General features: G+C 41.6%; 1 protein-coding gene across 8 annotated transcripts; it reads right to left on the bottom strand.

The window, feature by feature from the left end:
• Positions 1-523: 523 nt before the first annotated feature.
• Positions 524-17,723, bottom strand: LCA5L (lebercilin LCA5 like). Of its 8 annotated transcripts, none has more exons than XM_081908728.1 (8): positions 17,543-17,723; positions 16,006-16,757; positions 11,469-11,995; positions 10,167-10,304; positions 8,744-8,837; positions 5,258-5,358; positions 2,566-2,695; positions 524-2,107 (listed from the first exon to the last, which is right to left on the bottom strand). In XM_081908728.1, the coding sequence occupies exons 2-8, from the start codon at positions 16,442-16,444 to the stop codon at positions 1,353-1,355; spliced, it is 2,184 nt and encodes a 727-aa protein (XP_081764854.1). In that variant the 5' UTR covers positions 16,445-16,757; positions 17,543-17,723; the 3' UTR covers positions 524-1,352. The 8 variants fall into 8 exon arrangements, with proteins under 8 accessions (XP_081764854.1, XP_081764852.1, XP_081764855.1 ...); XM_081908726.1 differs by having other exon boundaries at positions 17,427-17,556; XM_081908729.1 differs by having other exon boundaries at positions 524-2,098; positions 17,427-17,556.
• Positions 17,724-19,202: the final 1,479 nt, after the last annotated feature.

Here is a 19,202-nt window from a genome sequence, read left to right as displayed (position 1 = left end):
TGCATTTTTTATTCTAGCCACTTGTGTGTAAGAAATAGGAGGAGGAGATGTGAGAACTTACATGTTAGATAAAATTTCCAAACAACCATTGACACAAATAAACTTGCTGGATAGGTTTGTGCTAAATCTGTACCCATTTGATGACTGAAAGCTTTTTAGATTCCCATGTAGGGAATAATATAGTCCTTAACACAATGCTATGGCTCCCTCTACTGCCCAGGTGATCTGCTGGCTCTGTCTGCAGCACATGTTCCTCTCCCACTTGTATTGAGCCCATGTCTGCTGCTTTAACAGAATACTGTACCACTGAAGTGGTGCTGGTGTGCAGCTTCCCTGATCCTAAGTGCTCTGGGTACATCATGGCAGTAAGATCAATCTCCTATTTGTTAGGAACAGATGAAATGATACATTGTTGCAGTTCTGTGTTTAATCATACTGGATCCTGTTGCATATATTGACATCTCTTTGTACTAATTGTGTTCAATATTTTGTGTTCTAAGAAGGAAAATAAAAGAGAACAAAGTTGTGGGTAGCACAATATTTAATATTTAAATTACCAAGAATGTTTGATTAGAAGAAGAGCTTTTAATGGCTGTTTCGAATGTTACCTGTTTTCCATATTTGGGGTTCAGTTACAATAGTAAAAAACAATATGGATATCCAATTATAACCATAGAAATTACTGTAACCAACATATCTTCCTGCACTGAGAAATTTGTATAGACAGATGAATTAGTCTGTGTAGTCTGAAGATGGCCAAATTTGAGAGTTAATAAAATAGGCCATACTGTCATTCTTCTTTCTGGCAACAGCCCCATAACTTGCACCCATTATGTCTATATCAGATTACACAAATCAACATGGATGGGTCAAAAGCGCCCTATTTGAAGGCCCCTTCATCTAAGTATTCACTTTCCTAACTGGGACCATGTAGATAATTTGAATCACTGCATTCATTTAAGAGGCTTTGTGGAATGGAATAAGTGAGAAAAGTTATGCAGTGCCTCATTTTTCTATTGTAAATACGCATTAACTGTCTTTTCCCCCAATAAGCTTTACCACCAATGCCTATTCAATGCAATTCTTTTCAATGTATTCTTATTTAGAGCTCTAGTAATAGACCCGTCATTGTGCTTCATTTTAATTTTTAAAATGCACTGCAATATGATTTCATTGTTAAATATAAACTGATAACTTGCGTGCATGTTTTCCTGCAGTGGAATATAAAATGTCTACCTCTTATGGTAAATGAAACTTTCTTGGGGGGGGGACCCAGTCTGCAGCAGTTAATGAATTATTTTCACATACTGTGTGTGTTTTAAGATAAAAATATTGTTAAATTATGGCAGGAATTATTTAAAGTTTTCCAGGAAGGCAAATGTATGGAAAACCTTTATATGGGCTTGTTTGGAATCGCCACACTGCAAACCATCATTGACTTGTGAAATCTCATAAGACTTTTCACTCATCAAAGTTTTTTTTTCCTTAACTGCCTCTTTTAAATTAAGTTTTGAGTGACTGTCCTTTAAGATGCAGCTTGGACCAAAGAGTTCTTCCATAAGAGTGGTTTTCTTTTCTGTTGATACTGCAGGAATGTGTTCTTTGCCAAGCGTCGACATGGTGTCCTTTTGCCTTGTTTTGGTAACCTTACCAAATGACGGTTCATAGGCACTGCTTGAATTTTCTGCCTTTAACTCAGCTATTTCACCCTGGTGTCTATTCAATTGTCTACTACTGCAGGTGGTGCTTGTGTTGGACAGTGGACCTGTTGAAGGGTATCCTTGATGCAAATTTTCAACAGCTTCTGAAAATACATACTGTTTCTTTAATGTGGATGGTGTTTTGTATCTTTGTGTTACTGTTTCCATTTTATCACAGCTCACTTGTTTTGGCTCATTTTCTTGTTTTTCAGTTGCAACTTCTTCCTGGTTATTCATTTTTTGTTGGATGTCATGTGTGGACTCCAATGCTTGGTCTGTCCTTAATTTCTCAAACTCTTCTTTCAACAAGTTGAGCCTTTGTCTTTCTCTCCTGTTTTTCTGTCTTTCTAGGTTTTCACATCTGAAAGGTTTTTCTGTATTTGGACATATCTCTTCCCCTAATAACTCTACAAAAGAATATTATTATTTCAACAGTTCTTCAATTCTTAGAAGTCAGTCAATAACATTTTTATATCATAATTTTTATATTCAGACAGATATTAAAACACTGCAGGCACATCTATAGATTTAGTAGCTACAAATGACCTTAAACATAGAATCAGCACCCTTAGCAAATCAGCTTCTGGGAACTCCCCACCCACTGCTTAGCTGAATTCCATGTGCCAGCTGAGAAGAGGTAGGTTGAGCAGAGGGCAGAAGGGGCAGTGTGTATGATTGTGTTTATATGTTAAATGAGTGACTACCTGTCTGGTACTGTTCCTTTTGGGTCTGGCCCCATCCAGCCTGGCTCAAGAGTATTACACTAAGATAATCTGCCCTTTGGGCTGAAAAAAAGACTCTCTACTGCTGCTGAAAGATTTGCTAAATCTGTAGACACATCAGATTCAAAATACTGTTAAGATACCTGTGCATGCTATATTCGAAATCTGTTGCATTGTTAATTTTTGATTTTGATGAACTTCTGTTTTTGATTCCATCTCTTTATCCACATCACATAGTTTCTCTTTGCAATTAATATCTTTGGTTGTCAACTCCTAAAGAAATAATAGAAAGAAAAACACATATATATCAGTTTGATTTGCACTTTGTAGCTTTCAAATGTCTTTGAATAGCAGCAAGTGATGGATAGATTTCAGTTCTCAATCCGTGACCTAATTTGTCTCCATAAAGTAGATAGAATCTATCTCAACTCCCAGCAAATTAACATAGGCTTAAGAGTACGCTGGTTTCAGCCTCATACTTTGTTTGGAGATGGTCTAAAATGAATGGGATCACATGAGTCCCAACACACTAAAGCCCACAACACAGGAAGATAAAGGTAAAGGACCCCTGGACGGTTAAGTCCAGTCAAAAGTGACTGAGGTTGCAGCGCTCATCTCGCTTTCAGGCCGAGGGAGCCGGCGTTCGTCCACAGACAGCTTTCTGGATCATGTGGCCAGCATAACTAAACTGCTACTCGGGCATGGAGGACCGTGATGAGTGCCAGAATGCATGGAAACATCATTTTCCTTCCTGCTACAGCGGTACCTATTTACTCGCATTGGCATGCTTTCAAACTGCTAGGTTGGCAGGAGCTGGGACAGCAATGGGAACTTACCCCGTCACAGGGATTCGAACCGCCAACCTTCCAATTAGCAAGCCCAAGAGGCTCAGTCAGAGTAGAAAAATGTCTGTTAAATAAAACAACGACTTGTCCCCTGTGATTTTCTGACCATAAATCACAGAAACAAAGTGGCAAGGAGGATTTTTTGCTTTCCTCACAAGTCCTGTTGTATGAACTTAAGATGCCATCTGGATCAGACCAAAGGTTTATGTCAGTATTCTGCTTACACAGATGGCAATGGCTCACAAGTAGAACATGATCACAACAGCACTCCCCTGCTCAAGATCCTCAGCGACTGGTACCCAGGGATATAGGCCTCCGATACTGGAGGAAACAGAGCCATCAAGACTAGGCCATTGATGGTCTTGTCCTCCATGAATCTGCCTAAAACCCTTTTAAAGTCATCTTAGCTGTTGTCCATCACTGCTATACACCATGTGAAGAAGTACTTTCCCCTGTCCTGAATCTCCCAACGTAGCGGTACAACCCATGAAAAGTGTGCAATGCAAACATGTCTGTCATTTCCTGCTCTTATCCAGGAACTGAAGAAAAACTATGATATGCAATGAGAAGCCCACAGTTTCTCTTTCACGTCCTTTTCAAACATAGGAGTGGTGAAGAGAAACTGTGAATTTAAGTTCACAGCCCCTTTTCCCTTCACTATCCTATTGCTAAAATGTAATTACTATTTCAATATCCTCTTCAAAGCAGAGGATGGTGCAGTCATACTCTAATACAGTGTTTCCCAACCTTGTGCCTCCAGATGTTTTTGGCCTACAACTCCCATCATCCCTAGCTAGCAAGACCAGTGGTCAGGGATGATGGGGATTGTAGTTCAAAAACAGCTGGAGGCACAAGGTTGGGAAACACTGCTCTAATATATGGTGGAGGCACTTGCACAGATTTTTTCACTGGGCGTTCATACAGCTGTGCCAAGAGCAAATCATACAACATTAGGTTCCTTGTGAATATCTTATTTCTTATCTAGTCCTTATTTATAACAGTTGGACTTGTTTACCCAAGCTAACACAACAACCCTCAGCGTGTTTACTGAAAAGTAAGTCCCTCTTCCTATTATTATTTTATTATTTAATAAATTTATATACCACCCTATACCCACAGGTCTCAGGGCGGTTCACAGCCATAGGCTTGCTTTGCACATAACACTAACTCAAGTAATGCATTAGCCCATGACTGGCAAGCCAATAAGAAGCCTATAGCTCATAGCTTATTTTGAGCAAGACAAACCATGAACCGAGGTTCCATCATAAAGACAAAGACAAACCATGGCTTAGCCACAGGTCATGACAGCCACACAGGGCTTAGGAAGAGTGTAGCCGCCACCATGGTCCTTACTTTAAAGGTAAAGGTACCCCTGCCCGAACGGGCCAGTCTTGACAGACTCTGGGGTTGTGCGCCCATCTCACTTAAGAGGCCAGGGGCCAGCGCTGTCCGAAGACACTTCCGGGTCACGTGGCCAGCGTGACAAAGCTGCATCTGGCGAGCCAGAGCCGCACACGGAAACGCCGTTTACCTTCCCGCTGGTAAGCGGTCCCTATTTATCTACTTGCACCCAGAGGTGCTTTCGAACTGCTAGGTTGGCAGGCGCTGGGACCGAGCAGCGGGAGCGCACCCCGCAGCAGGGATTCAAACCGCGACCTTTCAATCAGCAAGTCCTAGGCGCTGAGGCTTTAACCCACAGCGCCATCTGCGTCCCTTTTGGTCCTTACTTTAGGAACCAGCATATTTGCTTGTTTGCGCTAGCCAGTATTTGGCTCAATGTTTCATGCAAGCTGGAGTCACCTCAATGATGAAGTAAACCTATTTCAATGAGGACAATGTTATTTTCACAATGCTGCTGTAATATGATTCAGGACACTGAATGTATGTTAAGGAATCTGAAATTGGCAGGAAGAAATGAAGCTATAAGGCAAACACGGCATGAACAAGAGTGGTTTAGAGTTGTAAAAGGATTCATTCAGATCTGCCATACCTCTTTTAAAAAAACAACTGAACTTTTCTCTGCCTCGTGCTTTTGAAGAGCTGCTGCTTCTAGATTCACATCTACTTGTACCGACTTGGACACATTGACAGCTATGAAAAGACAGAGGAAGTAAATATTGAGACGTATCCCCTCTGCACTCCTGAAAAATGAATATGAAATGCTTATGTCTGGAATTGGTGGTGGGCTAAATATGGGACAATAAACTGAAATTCAATCCTGAGACAAAAGTTCTATGGGTAGATGCTTCATCAATTCAGGGAGATGGCATTCAGCCTTTTCTTGATGGATTACCTTTCCCTTAAAAGTCGGGTTAGTGGATGCCTACACAGCCTCTATGGAATGAAGCACCTTTCATCAGTTGAGGTTGATGTGCCGACTGTGTAGCGAGAGCCTGGCCATGGTAATCTGTGTTCTGGTAACATCCAGGATCAGGTACTATAGAACATGTTATAGATATGACTGCCTGGAAACTTAATGCTGCCACTAGCCTAACAACCTAGCCAACCACCCAACTGGATGTTTGGGTCATTGCAATGATGCTTCAGGAATTGGAATTGCTTGGACTGTCTCCACCAACTGGCAGTGGCTTTTCAGGATTTTAGACAATGCATTCTCAGTACGACTTGGGGATGTTGGAGATTCTGCATGCAAAGTAGTTCCTCTTCCATAAAGCTGGAGTCCCTCCTCCCCACTTTTTAAGGACTCATTTGGTGTGGCATACATTAAGCAGTCCAAGTTGTTTGAAAAAGCTAGAGTAAGGTGTTACTTTTTGTTTCGTGGCTTACTGAGAAACCTACTTTTGAGCTGCGCGCACAAGCAAAGCTACTTTCATCTCAGATGTCCTCAGAGAGGTTGGTACTTCAAGGTCCTCTGCCTTAGTCCAGTACTGGACATACAAGATGAGATGAATTTGCCAGTGGGTGGTCTTCGCTATCTGGCCCCCCTTTTTTTCTTTACTTAATTAAGCAACAAGAGTTGTTCTGCCACCTTGCTGCTGCCCCATAAACTGAAACCTCAAATGCCATTTCCCTGGCTGGGAAATAGCTTCTGCTACATAGAGGTAGCCATTTCTTTTTCTGATGTCCATTGAAAGGAAACAGAAATGACATTGTTCCCCCACGGTTGGGATTTAAGTTCATATGGTGGAACAGCGGCCTTTGGCTTAATTAAGTACAAAAAGGAAGAATGAAAAGACCACCCACTTGCTATTTTATCTCACAGGGAATCACACCAATTTATTTTTTATTTAGTTGAACAAACAAAGGCTAATTAATTATGTGGCAATTGACGAGTTGAATTAATTGAAGAAATGGTGTGGGTGATCAGGAGTGGGGATGCCTATTAGCATAAGAGTTTATTCGAAGTGATTTGAATGGGAAATCATTTGGTTTGCCTTCTGTAAAATGTAAACTATAATAGTTTACATACTATAATAGTTTACATATAATAGTTTTCAGAAGACATCTGAAGGCAGCCCTGTTTAGGGAAGCTTTTAATGTTTGACTGACTACTGTATTTTATTATTTTGTTGGAAGCAGCCCAGAGTTGCTGGGGAAACCCAGCCAGATGGGTGGGGTATAAATAATAAATGATGATGATGATTACTATTATTATTAAATTTGCACCTATGAATATAAATTAGCACATACAAATGTGCACCTTTTTTCTCTTTTGTGTTTGGTGCATATACTCTTGTGGTGGAGCAATGCATAAGTGGGCACCATAACTGGACATACTCCCCCCAAAATGTGCAGGAGATTGCTGTCTTTCTTTACAATGATAGACATGTCTGCTGATAGACATGTCTATTATCTTCAAAGAGTGTTACTCTCAGGTAAATATGTATAGGATTGCAACTATAAATAAACAAAGAAATGTATGTGTACACGCAAATGTATACACACATACACACACACAGCTACAGATAAAAATATATACACATACACACCCCTAGATATATATTGTACAGTAGTATTCATGGAGCATTAACTGGTCAACAGGAGGGGCTATAATGTTAACCCTACCCAATGTGAGGGGACAGTTCCATGAGGAACCGCCGACCTTCTGATCAGCAAGCCATGGGCTCTGTGGTTCAACCCACAGCGCCATCCGCGTCCCTGCTTTACTGTAAGGTAAAGGTAAAGGTACCCCTGCCCGTATGGGCCAGTCTTGACAGACTCTGGGGTTGTGCGCCCATCTCACTTAAGAGGCCAGGGGCCAGCGCTGTCCGGAGACACTTCCGGGTCACGTGGCCAGCGTGACAAAGCTGCATCTGGTGAGCCAGAGCCGCACACGGAAACGCCGTTTACCTTCCCGCTGGTAAGCGGTCCCTATTTATCTACTTGCACCCGGAGGTGCTTTCGAACTGCTAGGTTGGCAGGCGCTGGGACCGAGCAGCGGGAGCGCACCCCGCCGCAGGGATTCGAACCGCCGATCTCGGCAAGTCCTAGGCACTGAGGCTTTAACCCACAGCGCCACCTGCTGTACCATCTCCCTATTTCTAACTGTAAACCAAGCTGTTGGATATAGCTTGTTGTGTTATAATTAAACATTTGATGCTGCATTTAGGTATTTCATCAGCCCTACAAAAATTACAGAGCTCAGGAAAATATAATGACATATCTTGCAAATATGTACTATTATTAATACCTGCAACTGAACAAAAATTGAAATGATATTACAGGCACTCCTATTTTGCTGGTGTGATATCAAATGCAAGCTTACCCAAGACACTTAATCAGGACAGTAGAAATTGCAGACTGAGGACTAGGGGGAGCTATGTACCTAAATGTGTATTAGAGTGGATTGGCTTTTCTTATGGAATGACAATGATACAAAGTTTTAAATCTTGCACAGTAATCTAGCTAATTTACTTCTGATTACCCCCAGCCCAATCATTCTCAAAGCCATAAAGTTATGAAAAAACTATAAAATAATGTTGATTTTTTAAAATACAAAATTGTTGCTGATATTTAGAATTCGTTGCTGAAACCTCAGTTTAGTAAGTTGATGGCAGAGCAATCCCTAACCCTGGCTGGACAACAGCAGTCTGTGCAGCATAGGGACTACTGCTAATGCCAGCCAGGATAGAAACTGGGGAGCAGGGGAGAGAAAAACCTCCACCACACTACACCAGCCTGGGACTGGCATAGTGAGTGGGTGCCATCATGTGCTGGCAGTGGAGCGGACTCAGAATCTGGTGGATCCCAGGCAGCTCAGCCCCTTCCACTCACCGGAACACCACCCTTTGGGGCTTTCTGTTTGAATTTCACCAGTGATACCACCCACTCTTTCAGTGAGCAGTACAGCAAAGCGCTGAGGCAGTGGCATCAGTGGATCTCTTGTAGGCTGGTCAGAGGGAGGGAGACATTGCAGTCATTAAAAATAATAATAAATACTGCAGAGTTTTCTAATAGTTTTGGCACATGAAAGTGACATTCAGTATTAAAAATGAGCAGAAAAACATTGTGCTACCTTTGGGGGGAGACTCTGAACCACCTTTGTCCTGTTGACCTTTAAGCATCCGATTTGCATAAATATTTCTCACACCAAGTTCTCGTTCTTTTTCCTATAAAAACACAGCAGTAAGCTAAAAAAATGCAATACGGTTTATTCTATGGACCTCAATTATCTATGTGGCCTAATTAGCTGAATTCACTATGCATCTTCCATAAAGCACCATCTTATTTTATTCTCCGTAAAAAAGCATCTTTGCTTAGTCATAATTCCAACAGGCCAAATATTCTATCACTTGTTACTTGAAAGAAGGATGGAGCTTGTTTGGCTGAGATTGCCCCTGAGAATTCTATCCGGAATGTCCTTTTAGATGGGGTGGGGGGAATCTTTTTCATCCGAAGGCCATATTCTCTTTTGGACAACCTTCTGGGGGCCACATACCAATGGTGGGCGGGATCAGAGGCAAAAGTGGATAGAGCAACAAATAGGAATTTGACATTTGTGCAGGATTTGACATTTGTGCAGGAGGCTAGTTTCTTCACACTCACAGGACACATTCCAGCCAGGCAAAAACACACAGGAAGGGTACAAAGCAGAGCTAGCTGGTGAGTGGGGAGCCTGTGTGACCCGGGGAGACTCCTGAGGACCAGAAAGGTTCCCTATCCCTGTTATGAATTTGCTATGGGACTCCATGGCACCACAGCTGTTCCTGACAATGTATTGAAAGCACTAATTCTTTGCACTACAAGTTGAACTACAAGTTCAGCCTTCACTAAAAGGGTAACTTCTAAAGCAAAAATCAAAGCTGGTGAGTATTTAGCTCAACCTTTGCTTCATATCTGACATTTGTGTAACAATATTAACTATTTACTTGTAAATGTGTGGTAGCTTTTTTAAACAAATGGACCACTGCAAATTTATGTAGTCACATTCATTCAGTGGAACACCCTCCCAAGGGAGATTTGACAAACCTGCTCCAAAGAAAGTTTCAGGCAGATGGTTAAAACTCACCAATTTGACAAGGATTTTAAAATCCCTGCCAATGTCTTATCTTGTCTAGCTGCTATCTTAGCTTCAATTTGTGAACTGATTTTCTTAATTGTATTGCCTTTTATAATGATTATAGTATTTTAAGCTACTTTTTGAGGACATGTGACCCAAAAGCGGCCATGAATCTAATTATAAACAAACAAAATTTCACTATATTTTATCGTTCACAGCTTATAATGTCTGATACTTGAAACACAAGAAACCAGATAACCAATCTGTTCTCACATTCAGTTTTTAATAGCCACACTTAGGAATACTTTTATTTTTGCACTAGGATACATATTTTTAAAGTAGCATCTCCTCTCGCCTGTACTAGACATTGTAAGATGTGCAAATGCTCTCTATAAATTGCCAATTCTCTTATAGTAAAATAAACTTGAGGCTTAAATACCTTGATTTTTTGGTTAAGCGACTTGATTTCCATTTGCAAATTCGTGGTAATCAACTGAGCTTCAAGAGTCTTTTTCTTCTCAACGGCTAACTGATGACTAAAGGAGGTATTATTCAACAGCAGCTGCTTTTCTAAGACCTAAAGATATTACAAACGCATGACTATGTACTTTCTCTCCTGCCTACTGAGAATCATACAATATTAAATGTAACAGGACCGAAGTACTACAACAGACATTGCAAATTTTAATAAACTTCTTTGGAAAGATGAAAATCCCCATTCTTATTAATGATATCAGGGGTTTACACTACTATTAAAAAATAATTTGATTTTTTAAATAATGAGAACAAGTATGCTTATGGTAAACAAGTGTGGTAGGAAATTGTATCCATAATCAGAAATATTGTATCATGTATTCTCTCCCTCCCTCTCTTTTGAAATCTAGAAGGAGAATCATCCATTCCCATAGCAGTTAGTTAGTGAAAATACTGTATTTACTTGAATGTAATGCACACCTTTTTTGGCCAAATTGTGCTGCAAAAATTAGGGCACACATTAGATTTGATGGCACCAGCAAGTACCCTTTTGGTTTTGAGGTTCTGAAAATTGAGGTGCACATTAGATTTGATGGTGCATTAGAGCCACATAAATACAGTGGGTCAGTGAAAAATACATGGTGAGGCTAAGTCAGTTCTACCAGCCTCTTTAGCCATTCCTACTCCTTTAGTGGGTTTCTTCTTCCATACTCCAAAGCAGAAAATAGGGAGGGCTCAAACATACATAAAGTGTGGACTGACCCATATACCTGAAACTTCAGTTTGGCAGATACGGAGCTGTGCAGTTGCTTTTAGTAGTCCATTTTAATGATGGACTACTCTAAGGTGTAACAAAATCTGAAAGTACTAAGGTTTAATACTACTGTATTTATGCAAATCTAATGCACCATCAAATCTAATGCACACCCTAATTTTCACAACATAGTTTGGCCAAAAAAGGTGCACATTGCATACGAGTAAATACGATAATAATAGCTTTGAAATAAGCTGTTCTGGTTCCTAAGCTCCAAGTGTGTAGTTATGCACATGGACTTCCTGCCTGAGGTGTCCTCTGTGCATTATGGTGATCTGTGTACAGAGCTGTCCCCATCCCTAGGGTAAATAGGAAAGCCTCAGTACACTCAGGAACTCCTGCACACCTGAACAATAGCTTGGCCAGGACTGTTAATTAGAAATATAGCAGCACTCTGATATTTCTTGCTGTAATTCTAGTTACACTGCACATTAATATACTGCACATTAGTACCTGAATTCTCTTATCACCAATTTCCATTCTTTGTGTGAGGGTGTTTAACCTGCGTCTAAGTTCTCCTCTTTCTGCGAGATTCTTGTCTTCTGAAAGTTTCTGCAATGCCAGTAAGGTATCTTTTGTCTTTAGTAGTTGTGCCTCAACTTCTCTAAGTTTCTTGGACGCACTGCGCTCCTGCTCTTGAGATTTCCTAAGAAGTACCCTGAGAGTCCTCACTTCACCACACTGTTTTGCTAGAAGATCAGGCAGATTAGTCTCTGCATTTTCGTATTTACTTATTGCTTTCAAATGTCGATATTGAAGCCGCTTCAAGATCTGATTTTCCATGTTAGATGCCTCCAGTTTTTTCTTCAGAACAGACACTTCATTTTTCAGCTCTTTAACTTTGTGAAGCCTGGCTGACAATAAGCGGCAAGCTACATTGTTCTTCTGGGAAGTGATTATAGTGCTAGTATTGAAAAAGCTCTTTTGCTGCTGTTTCTTCTTAGGAAGTGTTTTACCCCCTACATTAAGAACAAAACAAGCTAAAATGGTATAAGACTAGAGAGAGTAAGAGAATGTAAATCCATATAACAGAGATGGGGGACCTGTGATCCTCCAAATATTACTGGATCACAACTTGCATCATCCCTGACCACTGGCCACAATGGCTGCGGCTGATGGGGCTTGAGTCCAAGAACATTGAGAGGTTTTCTGTCATTTCTATATAAGTTGCTTAATAGAAGTTAAATGCATCCTAAGGTAGTGATAGAATGTGCAAAGGACTTTATTGTTCAAACATGTTGAGCTTATATATTCATTGCATCATAAAATTCACTGCAGTTCCCCCAAAGATTGTATAACTGATACGATCAGTGTCAACCCATATGGGTGATCACACTTGCTGCCTCCTTAAATAACTAAAAGATTAGGCATGTGTGTGGCCATGTTCAAACATCATACTAAAGATGGATCAGCATACTTTGAATGAGGCATAATGTTGCCTCATTCTCGCATATCCTCCTCCTCCCATAGATTGTGAGGAGTTCAGTAGCTCTCAGTTCTGCTTTTAGTTAACCAAAACTTGTTATGTTGCTCAAAGCCAGAACTGTGGTCAGCATTAACTATGGTGAATTCAAACAAACTAGCTTGTTTTAAACTAACCATAGTTAATGTTAACAATACAAGTAACTGTGGTTAACTACAGTTTCCAGACACAAAAGTAGAAAGATTCTGAACTCTACTGTGCAGCTGTGCAGGAAGTGGGGAAGGAAGGATCACACGTCTGAGCCTTGCAGGGACCCATTCATATTACACACATTTAAAAAAATGTATTTATCTGGGATGGTTATAAACTTCTAAACATTACAAAAGACCATAGCTAAAATACAACAATCCATTAAAATACAAAAAATAAAAACAGATATAACAGTTCTCAAAAAAAGCCATCTGATATTGCCTGTAAGTCATCATTCTGTGACAGCCTGTAAAAAGAAATAAGTTTTTAGCTTCCAATGAAACATGTACAATAAGGGAGCTGCCTAACTTCAATGGGCAGTGTGTTCTACAAGCAGGTATTTGAAGAAAGGGTATTGTGCATTTGTTAGCATGTGCAAAATGTCAACATTAATATGCATAATACCTGTAAATTCCCCACAGAATACTGGAAAGCTTTTACCTGACTCCATTTCATACAGGTGACATCAATGTTCAACAGGAGAAAAAATCTGGGAATACTAGTCCAAGACAAATTATGCATCTGTGGAGCAGCAGCAGTCCTGGAGGGTTTGCCTCCATATATTCCTGGATGGCATCTTGTTTTATTTATTTATAAAAAAATATTTATTTATTTTAAAAAATTATATACCGCTTAACCACAACTTAACTTGAAGTGGTTTTCTAAAGATACAGAAAGTTAAAAAAAAAATGGAAACCAATTAAAACTACAGAAGCATACTTCGTCTAAAATACCTGCTGGAATAATAGCAATCTTGAAATGCTATATTAAAAAGAACAGCAGCTGTCTCTAAGTAAGCAGCTACTGCTAAACAGGCTTGCAAAACACAGTAACTGAACAAGGCCTCGAAGTTGGCAGTTACACTCCGATGTGAGAGGTCACAGAAATGTTTTCAAAAGCACGCAAAACGCAAATGGATACACAGAGCATTTCTCCACATTCTTAAATCAGATAAAACGAAAAAGTGAGTAGCAGTGGGGCAGGCGGTGTGGGGGGGGGGAGCTGCACTGCTCACCTGGCTTCCCAACGGCAGCCACGCTGCTGGTTATTGAGAGGGGCAGAGGCGAGGCAGAGAGGCGAGGGAGCATCAGACTGGCTCCACCTGCGCTGCTGCACTGAACCACCTTGCCACCTCCCACTTTTGGTACCCAGAAGTGAAACTGGCGCTGGGAAGCCACTCCATCCCACTCTGCCCCGCCAAACACTACAGTCTAGAGCCCTTACTAAGGAATATGAAGTCCTGGAAAGCAAAAGAAAAACAAAACAAACTTTCCATTCCAAGGAACTAATCAGTAAGTTAACCTCATTGGAGGTAAAGGTCTCTAAACTCAGAAAGAAAGAGATTTGGGTTCTGAATTCTGAGGGAATACATCCATACAAGTATCCCCTCTATTTTAATTTCATTTTTAAACCTTTTCAATTTTTAGTTGTCTTAGTGAAGAGCCAAAACAAAATTCAGTTTTAGGTTTTTGCTTTTTTAAACTTGGAATTGTAAACATATTTTACTTCTATTCGGAAATTGTTATTTTTCTCTTTTTTCTAGTCTGCAGACCATTTCAACACGTTCTGTTCATAGACCTTAGTTTGCCTACCCATGTTCTATGCCTTAGCTCCCTATGATGTTCAAACACTGTTTTTGTGTAACTCCTTCTTTCAAAGAGTTACAGGTTCTACAGATTTTCAAAACAGCGTTTCTTAATTAATGGGCATCATGCTCATTCGACAGTAGATAGTGCAAGCTGCATGGAATTCAGCTCCTTTAGAGTAAAGCACAGATTCAGAAAAGTTAAAGCAATGTGCATGTCCATAAATGAAGCTTTATTTAGGTCTATGCAATCTACATTCCTATATATACCCATATGTACAAGAACAGAAAGTCAGTGTTGGCTCCAGATTTGATGGCTTGTATCTAAGTTCTCCTGACATGATTACCTGGCATTCATCTGAGTGTTGCAGTCATCATTGATGTCGAATTCCCAGGGGGTGGGTCTGGGTAGGGGAATTTTAATATTTCACAATACATCACCACAATTTAGCATCGCTCCAGAGCACTGTGGGAAATTAAAATGGTGGCTTCCGTACCCCTAATTAGGGTTGCCATTTTAATTTCCCACGGTGCCCCAGAGCCATACTATGTTGGGGGCATTGTGGCAAATTCAAATAGCAGGTCCCAGACCCCCAGTAGTCAACAGGAGGCCCAGACCAGGTTTCAGTGGTGCACCCTGTTCTGAAAAGTGCCTGAGGATGCCATGTGTTGATGCTGGGCCTGGGGAGAACTCTGGACATAGCATGCAAAGCACATTGTGATTGTGGTAGGGAAACAATGAGCAAGGGCAGTGACATGTTGGGGTGGAAAATAGAATGGGTGAATACAGGGGAAGTTTGCCTAGACAAAGGTAGAAGGAGAAGGGCATGATTATCATTACATTGCAGGGTGATGGGGAAGGAAGGAAGGTGGGCTAGATATGAATTAGTATGCCTTCATAGCAAATAAAAAACATATTGCTTCTCTCTTTTGCTTGAAAACATTGCATGATCGAAAGAAGCAGGTGTGAAATCAATAAAGTTACCGGGACTATGCTCATTTATTGCTTTCCAACAGTTCAGAGCTTTGCTTTCAAGGGAGAAGAAACCATAGCAATTTCCCTCGAGTAATTCAATTAGTTTCATTTGGGATTTAACGTTCTTTGGAGCAGATGCTGGAAGAGGGAGTGTTGCAAAATATATTTAGGGCATATCTCTTAATTTTACACACACGTTTTTCAAGATAACAGGTAGTTCTAAAATAATGTGGTGGATTATAGATTTTACTATGCCATTGCCATCATTTGTTTTCATTCATAATGCTTTCAATTCTTTTCTGTCTCTTTTGCACACATGAAAACTACAAAGCTTGAAGGTAATGCTGAAGGTTAACTTTGCCTCAGAACTTCACCCACAGACTGCCATACCCAAATACTAGTGCTGGGATGGACAGCTGTCATACAGACCCCAGAGGGCTGCCCACAAAGCTATGGGAACGTCTAGCGAAACATAACATACAAGCAGGCACAAACTGACTTCAGCTCTCCTTTCCATCTGGTTTTGCCCTGCATTTCTTTCCTCTGCTCCCTACTCTCCCTCTTTTTAATGCTTCTTCCTACAGACAAGTGGTTTCCAAAAAAATATAGCATTTGAACAAGGGGCATTTCAGCAATAAAAATGGAGAAGCACAACTGTCAGTTCTCCAGCAAAGCCATGGTCTTCATTAGTTCTGTCATAATCTGTCAACAGTAAGCTAACATTAGCAGTGATCAGTGTGGTCCACCACCTTCTTACCTTTGGCTTGGTGATCATTTTCCTTTGTTTTCATTGATAATTCCTCCTCTTTGGTTTCTGGCTGTTCTAAAATACTGCTGTATCCACTGCCATTGCTGCAAGGGGTTTCTGAAGAGTATGTGTGAAAATCTTCATAATAGTAGACCTGAGAATTTCTGCAGCTGTTCTGCTCGGAATAACTGCTGCTACTGCTGCTAGCCCTTCTTGAAACATCCTGGTTGAAGTCATTGGAATAGTCAAGCTGAAAAGTTCCACACTGACTGGAACACTTACTACAGTGGCTAACTTTAGTGCTGCATTTGCTTTGGGTGCTCTTGCAGACCCTACTAGGAGAATCACTTGGACTTCTACTTTTTGTAACTTGTTCACATTTATTGTCTTCTTGGACTACAAAATGGAGAATGTAGTCATCTGAAGCCATCATTCCATTGTTAGACATCCACTATCAAAGTCAAGAGGATTGTCAATTATATTGAAAACCACAAGAAGAACATGGTGCTTAAGTCAGAAATTGAAATTATGCTGTATTGTCACTGCTTACTCAGGGCCTCATCCCTTTGTTCTTTGGAAGTAGTTTGCTCTAATTCTGCACAATAAATCTTCACAGTTTCTGTCACCTTTATTATATAATTTACTTTCCAAAGATGTGATGTGCTTGCACTATAGACTATATTTGTAGCACTGTCATCCACGAACTGCAATTCCTCATGAACATTCCTTGAGTTCTGAGTTCACTCAAGGAACTAAAAAGGCTAAAACAAAAAGAACAGTATTGACATTTTTATATATTGCAATGCAAAGGATTTAAACTTGCATGGGAAAATTTTGCGTCGGCCCAAACTGCCTCCAGGCAAATGTATCCAGCCACAGCATTAGTCTTGGCAATTAAACTGAGAAAGAGGAATGGCAAGTCACCCTTTGCTACTGCAGAAGCCCGCAAAGAACCAAAGGCCCCTGGCCTAACTGTATGAATTACCTTTCACTTACACGTTTAAAAACATGTTTAACTTGCTGAGCCCTCTACTATGCAACTTTTATATAAATGAAGCTGAATTCAGAGATTCAGAGGAAGGCAAGGACAAAGCAAGCGATGGGAGGAAGTATTGAGAAACGACATGGGACAACAGTGGTGGGAGGAGAAAAAAAAACTTCTGAAAAGTTTCAAAAATTAAAGAAAAGAGGAAATGTTGGGGGAAAGTATCACTGCCCCACGGGATCAGTGAGCCCTGGAGCTAGCTAGGTATAGGGCTGCAATCTCACTGCGGGCGGCTTCCCCCTTTCCTGGTTGGTGGGGCTGGAGGAGTCGCGGGGGATAAACGACAGAGAAGGGAAGATCTGCTGCCCCCCGAAGGAGCGCGCCTCCTACAGTCCCTTTATGATCCCCCACGTGCTCCGCCTTCACCTTCTTGGACCTCTCTTACCCAGAGCCAGGACCAAGAGCAACTCCTACTCCTTGTGCAGCTCAGGGCTTAGGCTTCTTCCCTTCTCCCGCGCGCAGACAGAAGCTTCCACCCCGCCGCTCCTCTGTCCACGCTACCTGGTTCCTTGGGCTACATGGGCGGAAGGAGTTGTTTTCAGGTCTCCGTTACTGTGGCAACCGCAGAACTTCGCCGAGCGTCATGGGACTTGTAGGACTGGACAAAAGGGCCTCGTCGCTCGCAGCCCGCCTCCCCTTCTCCACCGAGGCGCAAAGGTTTCCTCGTTTTACCCCGGCAGCAGAAGCCCCAAGTTATCCGTCCGTCCCACCCCTCCACCTCCGCGGACCGTGAGAAAAGGAGATCGACTCGAGAGATCGACTCCCTCGGCGATCTCACCCCAAAACAAGCGCGCACTTTCCTAATGGGCAGTGTGATGAGTATCACGCATCTCTCAGGGACTCTTCAGGTGTAGGGTAGCCAACGTGGCATCTGTCCAACTAGGGCAAAGGATCCTGTCGAATGAAGGGGCAGACTCCAGAGAGTGGCACCCAATACAATGCGTTGTGTGTTTTTAGCAGGGGAAGTTTCTCTCTTGACTTCATGCGCCGCTGGACCCTGGCGTGGCAAGGGAACCAAAGTTCTGCTCTCCTTATAACAACAGTAATTAGGTGGGGTCGCCCTCCCTTCCCAGGTGGGGTGAGATGGGCAGAAGAGGGAGCTGCAGTTCCGTTTGGTTCAGACTCGGCGGCGGCAGCAAGTTGCCGATGGGTTTCTTTGTCCCCCCCCCCCCCCGCCAGGCCCAGCGAGAGTGGCTGACGATTACATTTCTTTCCCTTTGACCATAGTTGTCAACTTTTCCCTTTTCTTGCGCGGAATCCTATTCGGAATAAGGGAATTTCTCTTAAAAAATGGGAAAAGTTGACAGCTATGCCTCTGACATCTCTGCTGTCTGAAATGAGTGGAAATCTGGATAGGTTTCTTTTTTTCAAATACGTGGTTTGGAGAAATGTCACTGGTCTTTGTTTTGGAATAAGTAATTACGTTGCTGGCAGCATCGAGAGTCTATTGAAACTGTCAAATGTCTAATTTTTTGGTAAAAATAAAACCATAAAACATTTTCCATCACTCTCATACACACACAGAGAGAGAACGGAGCATTAGAGAACACACCATTCAAAAGGGCATGTGTAGTAAGAGTTATACAAGGTACTAAAACTTGAGATTTTGGAGGAAGCAGGGTCCACATTAGTTTTACATTCTGATGCTTTTCATCCAGTTTTGCAGGTCAGGGTGCAGGATCCACCTCATCTCAATGCATGCCAATTCTTTCTTTCTTGTTTTTTTTGGCCTGGCCATTTATGGGAGCAGTCCTAAAATCCACTGTGTGTGATAAACAACCAATCACTGGACCAATGGCCATGGAGGAGAAGCCAGCGCATTTCAATGACCTTTCTACCTCATTCCTTTTAGTGTTGTTCTCACTTTTGGATCCTGGTTTGCAACCCGCCTTAAAAATGAGCAAGCTTGGGACCTGAACTCTTGTTTCCGCGGCAGCTCTTTCATAGTTTCTACTTCCCTCCTTTTGGGAAAAGGAAAAAACAACCCGAAAGTTTTTTCCGGATGCCTGTACAGAACCTGGCGTGCCTTGCTTTGACAAGAGGGTATATGCAGGCCCTTGGACGCAGAAGAAGCCGATTGAGAAAAAAGCTGCTCCACATAGCTGTCTCTCTCCTCTCCCCTCCCTGGTCGCCTTGCCCTTCCCTTGCCTGGATTGGTGCA

The sequence above is a fragment of the Podarcis melisellensis genome (assembly GCF_964234715.1).
Source record: "Podarcis melisellensis genome assembly, chromosome: 4".
NCBI classification, from domain to species: Eukaryota; Metazoa; Chordata; class Lepidosauria; order Squamata; family Lacertidae; genus Podarcis; species Podarcis melisellensis.
Note: the sequence above shows the minus strand (reverse complement) of the source record. Positions and strands in the feature narration are given on the sequence as shown.

What these genes read in the sequence shown, in the direction of transcription:
- LCA5L (XM_081908728.1), bottom strand. Translation starts at nt 16,444, where the DNA reads ATGTCTAACAATGGAATGATGGCTTCAGATGACTACATTCTCCATTTT. An exon ending in AAATGATCACCAAGCCAAAG is followed by an intron (nt 11,996 to 16,005) that starts GTAAGAAGGTGG and finishes ATACCATTTTAG; the next exon opens with CTTGTTTTGTTCTTAATGTA. An exon ending in TTCAGAGTCTCCCCCCAAAG is followed by an intron (nt 5,359 to 8,743) that starts GTAGCACAATGT and finishes GTCTTTTCATAG; the next exon opens with CTGTCAATGTGTCCAAGTCG.